The 9,053-nt window shown below is 49.1% G+C and overlaps 1 protein-coding gene across 1 annotated transcript; it reads left to right on the top strand.

Annotated features, from left to right (window-relative positions):
* Nucleotides 1-5,347: 5,347 nt before the first annotated feature.
* On the top strand, nt 5,348-7,272 carry LOC128916230 (rho GTPase-activating protein 24-like). The gene is made up of 2 exons (XM_054217600.1): nt 5,348-5,830; nt 7,065-7,272. Exons 1-2 carry the CDS (start codon nt 5,577-5,579, stop codon nt 7,270-7,272), a joined length of 462 nt encoding a protein of 153 aa, XP_054073575.1. The 5' UTR covers nt 5,348-5,576.
* Nucleotides 7,273-9,053: the final 1,781 nt, after the last annotated feature.

Raw genomic sequence — 9,053 nt, 5'->3', positions numbered from 1 at the left:
TAAAACTGAATGCCAGACTGAAAATCAGCAGAATCAGCAGCTCCCATTAATGTTAACCAGAAATACAAAAGCTGAACTAAACAGGTCGGGCCCTGAGAGTGGTCGGGGGTGATTTTGAAAGCACAAACAAACCGGCCTCTAGCGCTGAACAAACCAGAATCCTTCCTGGCAGATCTGCACAGCTAAAATAAAAATGAAGCAGGGGATTGCATCGAAACTGCCTCCAATTAAAAACAAAGTCCATGAGAAAGGCCGTTCGGGAGGGCTCCTTCCAAGCAGTTTTTCCCCTTTACAACACGAGAGGAGTTATTGTACAGAAGAAAAAGGAGGATGCGAGAGTTAATTTGAACTCACCTTTCAAATGAAACACCATTTCCCGCCACAGATGGAAACCCTACACTTACAGCAACGAGGTAAACTATGTCAGAAACACAAAATACAGCTGGGGAGGGAGAAAATTGGCTTAGATTAAAGCTATTTTCATATATTTAGTGAGGATGCTTTTGTTGACGACGTGCAGGCGCTGCCCATGCTGTGGCCCTGATCCACCCTCCCCTTCGCCCCAGCCCTTTCCATCAAGGCTGCCCCCTTTAACCCAGCACAAGGCACAAAGCAGGTTTTCATTGAAACCCAGCGTGGTACGGGAAGAGGAGCAGGGAGCAGCCCCGGGCTCACAAGCTCTTTCCTCGGGCCCTGTCTCACACCCCAGGGACAACGGGGTGGGGGCTCTGAGGCCGCACAGCCTCCCACCTGAAACAAACTCATCCTAAATGCACGTCCCCTTGGGTACGGCGAAGCACACGGTGCCCTCTCCCGCCAGGAGCCTCTGGTTTTTAAATATTCCCCCTCGCCCACCTTTTTTTGCCTTTGTTGAAGCGCTGAAAATTAATTTATGCCTTGCTTTTATAAGATGTTGGTCACAAACTGCCAGCGAGCTTGAAAAAAATTGTGTGATTTTTTTCCTGGCCAGGCGTCTGGGCTCAGGCAGCGCCGGTGACAGCAGCACAAACCCAGACCCAACCGTGACATCTAGTGGGTAAGCGGCTGAATGCCACTCTTCTCCTCTGGAGAGAAAAGAAGAAAAAGGTCAGGTTTTTTTTTCCCTTCCCACCCATTCCTGCACCCTGGCAGCAGCAGCCCCCCCACATCCGACAGCGTCTCCCGTGGGGAAGGGCTGCGAGGCCCCCAGCCCGCCCCAGCCCCGCGGCGTTACAGCGGCTGTTTGCGGGGACAGACCCCGGCTCCGGGGGAGGAGGGCGATTCCGCAGTCGGCTGCAGCCCTGCGACAGGCCAAAAAAAAAAAAAAAATAATTAAAAAAAAATGCTCCCAGCTCTGTGCGGGGGTCGCAGCAAGGAGACTCCAGCTCTATTTTTCAAGCGGCTTCCAGCTGCCCAAAGGCAAGCGCCCTTGTTTTCTGTGATGCTATCTAGCTGCAGACCTCTGTATTTATGCACGGAAACATTAGCTTATGCAGACGGGGCAATACACGATATTCCTGACAAGCCCCCTTGAAAAGCTCAGGCACCGAGCCACACGCACCTCTTCCTCCTGTAATGGATGTGGCAACACTTTTGTATAAGAACAAGCACCATAAAAAGGCAAACAAAGATTAAAAATTAAATTCGCTTTCAAAATCAAGTTATGAAAGTTTGCTCTTTATTGGTTTGTTTCTATTTCTCTTCGCAAAAAGATTGCTATCAAGCAATACAGGACTGCTGCCAAAAGTTTAAAAGAGCTCCGGCTCCCGAAGCCGCTGAGCACCTGGATCCAGTGTCTGTCCCAGCCAAGACTGGAGTGTCCTGGGCCTCTTTCTGCAGGTGCAGAGAGAACATTTTCTTTGTTTTCATTTATTCCTCCTGCTAAGCGCAGTAAATAGTTCATTCATTACACGTGAGGGGTGACTCGGGAGCGCAGTGCTGGTGTTTAGGTGTTACCTCGTCCAGCCGCTCTGGCGGACACCTGGGAACGCGCTTCGGCTGCCACGTGCACTACACAGAGCTATTTTAATGCACTGAAATAGTTCAGCCTGGCATAAGGAGATGCCCCACAGGCTGCGTGCAGATGACTCTGTTTTCTCCCTTGCTGGCAACTGAGCTCATCTCTACCATCAGGTTGAAGAGGAGAAAGTGCTGACAAACCTGGCTTACGAATCAGAGTCCAATTATCATCAGCTTTTGCGCAAAAAGAAGTTATGAGCTTTTATCTAGGCAGTAATCGCAAACATGCACGTCCCTGGGCATCCTTTTTGGAACAGTCGCACCTCATCCGTCCACAGCACAGATGATACCCTACAAAAGGCGAAGCGAGGGTGCTGCGGTCTCTCTCGCAGAGCTCAGAGGCGACGCCGGGGAACAGGCAGCTGGCGCACGACCAGAACCGCGGGAGGCCGAGTCCCACAGCTCGCCCGGAGGAACTATTTCAAGCATGTTAAATTTTAACCACACATGGCAGCATCTCTGCGCTCCAGGGAGAGGTCATCGCAGAGAATCACAAGCTCCATCCCAAGTCAGTCCAAAATAAGAAACAATTTTTCAAAACATCCCAGCTCCCCACAAGCCGAGAGTCTGGAACAGAGCTCTTCCTCTGCCTCAGGGCAAAAAAATACACAGCTCCTTCATCGCTGACCTTTACATTGTCAAGAAACTAATACCAGCAATCTTCCCTGGGAAGCCACGGGGAAGGTGAAAGGACAACAAGGCATATGAATAAATGCAAATCCAGAGGGGTGCGGGGGGAGGAAATCAACATTTTGTGGTGCTGGGCCTGATCAAGGTTATAATTAGGAGAGGAAGCACAGAGTAGATGAGATTCCAGCTGTCATGCCCCGCTGATGTTGGCCGTGTTCCTAACCTGGAGCTCAGCAGCCACCCTATAGAAGAGGTGATATAGGACTGTCACAGGGGTGCAATTTCCGAGAAATCGGGAGTTGTCAGCGCTAGCACGCGCCGCAGAAAGCCATCGGAGATGCACAAACCCTTCCGTACCCTGGGTCTGTCACCCAGCCGCGGGATGCATAGCAGACAGTCTCCTGCTTGAAGAAACCATTTGCTGTGACAGGACCCTCTGCATCGCTCCCTTCACCTTCGTCCCACCTTTGAAGCTGGCCCCTGTGCAGCAACCCTCAATGCAACTTTTTTACTTGCTTATTTTCCTCTTTCCCCTCTGGCACCACCAGCCCAGCGTCAATGACCTGTCATGGAGGAGCTGTCAGCTTCTAACCCAAGGAGTAAGTATTTTCCTTCCCGCGGCTCCTGCTATAAAGCCCCACGGCCAGCACTGACCTCCAGGAGAAAATGGAAAAGCCACATCCTCCCCAGCCCCTCTTCATTCTAGCGTCAGCGCTGACGCGCTTCACGTCGCTCTGGAGCCACACCAGCAGCAGGAGTGGGTGTGTGAGAGAGGCAGCCGGGCGGGGGGGGGAATCGTTTCATCTATCGTCTTTTCTTTGCACATCAGCTGCAAGATAACGTCAAGGTGAGTAATTAGCAAAATCCAAAAATAGAGCGAGCGAGCTCTCCCAGAAGAGCAGGAGCTAAGGCAAGTCTCTCGCTCAGTGCTAAGCTGCACAAGGAAGGCGAAGCAGAGGGAGACACGTCACACTTTCACGCGGATTTCCACAGCCACCTTATCGCATGGTTGGCTCCACAACTGAGCAGTGGTTTTACACTTTCCTTGAGCGATCAAATGCCAAGGAAAGGAACCGGTCACTGTCTCAGTGCCAAGACACAGCTCTGGCGTTAGAGGTGCAGGGCTCGGGGGTGCTTCTTCCCAAACCCTGGCCCCACACGCTGAAAACCTGCTGCCTCCAAAGAGTCTCCCACACGAGCCACTAGAACCAGTTCCAGGAACAGCTTGGCTTGCTGACCATGACCAGAAGTGACATACCTTAAGCACAGCTCTCCCAATTTCACATATCCCGTTGGCCTCCTTAATTTCACCCACGTCGTGTCATTACAGCACTGTCACTGCAAAGGGGACCCCGAAGGTGGGACTCCTCCCAGTCTGTCCGCTCTCAAACGGGGACCCTTTGGCTGTCCCGTTTCTCCGTCCTGCCTCAGCAGAGGTGACAGACGTGCTCCCTACCAGCCTCCCGACGGGCGGCAATGCCAGGATCACTGCGAGCTGAGATGCCTGTGGGAATCGGGGCCGGAGAGGCGCCTGGTGGTGCAAGAGCAGCTGCCGGCGGGCACAGCTGCTGCCGCGCCGCAGGGGTGGGGAGAAAACAGATTAATCAATGAAACCAAATCCGATTCATCAGAAACTACAGCCATCTGTTGGATTATTAATAGACACAGAACTCATGCAAAGCAGTAGCATTAACACTCCAGGAATACCTTTTTCTGGAGGAAAAGTTTAGGTTAGCAGCAGCTGCAGCGTCTGGGTGTGTGGGGGATGTGATGGTGGTGTTTAAATCAGTTTATTACTTTCCTTCTGCAAAATCAAATTAGTGGATTTCTCCCCACCTTCCTCCAGTACAGCATCTCACCCTCAGAAGGCAAAAAGCCTTATTTACTTTTTTACTTTTTTTTTTTTTTTTTTTTTTTAAATATTATCCTCACCCCAGGCCTTCTTTAGGTTCCTAAAGCATTCACCCACCTGCCTACTCATTCCTAAGGACTCTTCCTACTGAGGGGAGCGCTGCTTAAAGCAGGGAATTGTCTCAATAACCTCCCAGCTCCGACTTCTGCAAGGAACACACGAGAGCCTTGGCAGGTGTGCAGAGTCAAAGCCGGGGTGGTTTTCACATAGAAGACCAGTAAAACACTTACAGAAACACAGTGGCACCTAAACCAGCCCATTTTCATTTCTTGTACCAGGAGACTGAACAGGTGGGGATCAGGGAGAGGAAAAAAATTTTCCAGATTATTTTGAACCATCTCTATTATTTTTAAGATATGCATTTAAACTGCATGCAGTTTGCTCTTCCTTTAGTTATCAACAAGTTATTTCTGTACCGTGCTCGATTCTCTTGTGAGAACAAGCAGCTAAAATAAACACTCCCTATTTATTCACATCAAATAGCTTTTCCAAGAGGAACTGAAATACAACTGACAACTCGCCTGTTTTTCCTTAACCTCCTCGAAGCATCGTGACCGGAGCAGCTGGCCGCCCGCGCTTGCGATTTGCTGCCTCCGAAGCAGAAACAGGGATGCGGGAAACGAGTCAAGGGTGGGCAGCTGTAAAACCAGCCACCCACAGATGTCAGTCAAAGCCCACGGACGCACCGAGGGCAGGAAAGCAGCAGTAGCTCCTGGGGATGAGCATAAAGCACCATGGCAGCAGAGGCAAGCGGGCAGTAGACGGGCAGCAGCCCAAGACCTCAACTTGCTGCGGACAAAAAGCAAAAGGCAGAGCCTGAAAGAAGATCCAGGCTCCAGCAAAATGGACTATTTCCAAGTATTTCAAAAAGCTTCAAACAGCTGCGGGGAGGAAGAAAACTCTCACAGCCCGTGACAAGGCAGAGCGAGACAGAGCCGAAAACAAGGTCCCCTCTCGAACAGAAAAAGCATTGAGTCTTCGGCAAGGCCCGGAGGGTAGGGGTGCTGCTAGCTGGGCAAGCTCCCGCTGCTAAACCATGTTTGAGGAAAATTCTCCTTCAAGACATTCGACGAGGCTTGCCCACCCAGAAAACTCCCAAGAAACCAACACAGCTGTCAGTCCTGCTTTGGGGGAGCAGGAAAAGACGGGACACGTCCCAGGGGACGACAGCGAGAGCTTTGGTTCCCGCGGTGACTTGCCAGCGAACCCAGGCTCCCCGCGGCACCGCCTGGCCAAGCTGCGGCTGCTGATGTCCCGGCAGAAGGCAGAGTACGAGTCTAAAATTGCAAGGTAAAGGATTTTAAAAAAACACCGAGGCTTCGAAGGAAGGCACCTCTTCCTGCCGTGTGCAGCTACGGCAGGGTCCTCATCTGCCACTCGGGTCCCTGGACGCTGCTGCAGCCACCGCGTCCCCATCCCACTGTGAACGCACCCGGGATCCAGCGTTACAGGATGAGCTTCGCAATTAATTCAGAGTTACTTGAATCCATTTTCATGTGAGGTGCTTGAGAAACTCCAGAGCATCTATAGGATTTTTTTGCAGGGCTGCGCAGAGCTCTTGAAAAGCCTCTGCTCTATTATGTATTTTTTTCTCTTTTGCCTTAATCCAATATTAAGCATTTCCCTAGGGAAAAACGTGCGGGGTTCTCGGCAGCATTAGCAGTAAGTCATTATTCTTTACAAATTGCAAGTCATGAATTTTAACAACTCAGAGGAAACTGTTCATAAGTATTTTCCCAATTTCTAAGATTAGAAGCGGAACAGAGATTTAGGCATAGCTTGTTATCAAGAGGAAAAAAAGAAAAAAGCAGAAACATTTGCAGGCTCTACTTTCCGAACAGTGCTGCTTTTCTCGTGTAATTAAAAGGAATGAACATTTTAAATACAATATTGTTCATTAGTGATAATTCCAGGTACGCCGTGCAAATTGACTATTTGATTAAATCATGAAATACCTCAACGTGCATCACTGCAGCAGATGGCAAGCGGGTAATGCTGAATTACACTTTGCCTTGAACATTGTGTAAAGAAAAATAAATCCATGTAATCTTTAATTTCTTGAAGAAGTACTTAACAATTTCTTCTTAGTAAAGGTCCTATTCCTAGGTTGGTTTTTTTTTTTCCTTTTTGCTGTATTCTACTTATGTTTTCTCTTGCAGTTCAAGGGAACTGCAACATAAGCAGAATCCTCAGTGTTTCCTAAAATACGTTGCATTACCATTTGCTGTGTTAGACTACTGTAGTATTCCATTGCACACAAAAAAAAAAACCAACCCCAAAACTGACTCCTTTGGCCATATGGTTATTTATATTTATTGTAAATTAGGATGACTAAAAATCGCAGTTTTTATTGTAACATATAACACCATAAATTGGAAAAGTATTGGGGATGCCAATACTCGTATTTATAGTTACTACTCCTATGTTAAAAAAAGCCTAGCTTTCAACAAAGCCTATAGCTTTATTGAGAAAGGGGGTGCGTGGGGAGGGAAAACCGTGTGATTTACAATGTCTGTCTTTCCAGCCTGGAGCAGCGGCACAGGGAGCTGCAGGCGGAGATTAAGGCCACGCGTTCAAAACTGGGGCAGCAGCGCAAGCGGTACAGCCTCGCGGAGATGAAAGTGCGGAACGCGGAGAGAGCAAAGGAAGACGCAGAGAGAAGAAATGAAACGCTCCAAAAAGAAATGGAAGAGTTTTTCGAAACCTTCGGGGAAATTAACAGGTGGAAATAAACCGCAGCTTGTTCAGTTCGAAATTGAGCTCAACTGCAGGAGGGAGAAAGGCCGTATTCTGATTTCAGCACAAACTCCCATTTCAGAGGTGAAATAAGAAACCCAACCGTAAAAACTAGGCTGCCAACTGGAAAGTGAGCAGTTGATACAAACTTGTTGGGATCCCTGAACTGCAGGAGCTCTGCACCACCCCGCTAACGCCAGGAATGCTTTCCCTTACCACGGGAAAAACCTTTCAGGCACACTTTGCACCACCAGCTGCCCAGCCCGCGTGCTGGGGAAGCACCCTGGTGTTCTGTGCCTGGCCTGGAGTCTGGTACCGACGCACTAAATGCTTAAGCGGCTTCAATCAAGGGATGTCGTGCTGGTTGGAGCGTGTTTTACCAGCCACCCAGAAGTCACGCAGGTATTATATGGGCTTTAAGGAGTGCTGAGCTCGTACCTGCACCCCAAGAGCTGCTTCAGGGAGAGCCAAGTACAGAGGAACAATGAGCCCACACACCTCTCCCTGTGGCTCCCACCAGCGCTCGCATCGCCCTGTGCCCGGGATCCAGAGCTTCAGAGCAATTCTCGCGCCCTCGCTGAAGGGATATGCATTCATGGAGGGGGAGGACTCCTCCTACAGAGCCATTTGCTCCTCTGGATTATAACTAGGCTCCCTCCAGGACTCCCACAGCAACACATTAGTCTTAAGATGGTCACTGGTAGAACCCCTCGCTCCTGTCTCCTCAGAGCTACCTCTCTCCACGTGAGAGGTGTGTTACCTGTTTTGATACCAGCAGTAACACCACATATACAGTTAAATATCAAGGAAAACACTACCACTCTTTTAATCTACTGCAGAGGAACTTTAACATGAGCAATAGCATCTGTACGCTTAAACCTGTACTGAATTTAAAATTATACTTTATATGAGAAACACATGTGGTTTATTATTTGCTTTTCAGCAAGACTAAACGTAAGACCGACCACCTACTTGATAACTCACCGTCTCACTAGAACAGCGTACGATGTGTAAGCAAAAACTGCACAGATGTTTTTCTTCTTCCCCAGAGAGGAGCGAGCAGCTCGTTTTAAGATGAAATATGAGTGAATCAAAAAAACCCAGAGTCTTATCCCCCCAGGCTGGCGGAGGGCAGCAGCCCTGCCCTATTCCGTGCCCAGGACAACGCCACGGGCCCTTTGTTCCGAAGTGCAACCCCTTCCCAGCGCCGCCTGCTCTCCACGAGCGCACCATTGAACTGCACCTTGTTTCACTGCCACCCTACCTTCACACCGAGTAATCATGAACTGAACCATTTTTAAATCTGAATTCCACACACTTACATTCTTTTTGGTTTTTCCACTCCCTCCCCATCTTCTGAGTTCTCATTACTATGAAAAAGCCCTCACTTCTGAAGTTCCACTTTCCTCAAGTTCCCTCCCTCCTTACCTTTCCAGAACTGTCCTGCCAGCCTCAAGAAATTGCAGGAAATAAAAAGATATGGCAAAAGGCGAGGAATGTACTTGGATAATGCTTTGTAAAACACTTCCCTGCACACACCTCATTGCCCTGCTTAAGTTTTTTTTTTGTTGTTGCTCTCTACTTAATGAATTAGGTCTTCCTCTGCAGGGGAAGAAGTAACCTGAAAAATACCCTATCATCAAACACAGGGGAGCTTTGGGCTCTATTGGGCAACCCTGCTTTGTCCACATACTCTGCGGCAGCGCCCTGCAGGGAAGAAATAAAATGTCAGGCTCTCCACACGAGAAATAGCAACATTGCTGTAAAAATTATTTCA

This window comes from Rissa tridactyla, chromosome 11 (genome assembly GCF_028500815.1).
Source record: "Rissa tridactyla isolate bRisTri1 chromosome 11, bRisTri1.patW.cur.20221130, whole genome shotgun sequence".
Classification (NCBI taxonomy): domain Eukaryota; kingdom Metazoa; phylum Chordata; class Aves; order Charadriiformes; family Laridae; genus Rissa; species Rissa tridactyla.
This window is presented reverse-complemented; position numbering and strand designations above follow the sequence as displayed.

What these genes read in the sequence shown, in the direction of transcription:
- LOC128916230 (XM_054217600.1), top strand. Translation starts at nt 5,577, where the DNA reads ATGTTTGAGGAAAATTCTCCTTCAAGACATTCGACGAGGCTTGCCCAC. An exon ending in TACGAGTCTAAAATTGCAAG is followed by an intron (nt 5,831 to 7,064) that starts GTAAAGGATTTT and finishes CTGTCTTTCCAG; the next exon opens with CCTGGAGCAGCGGCACAGGG.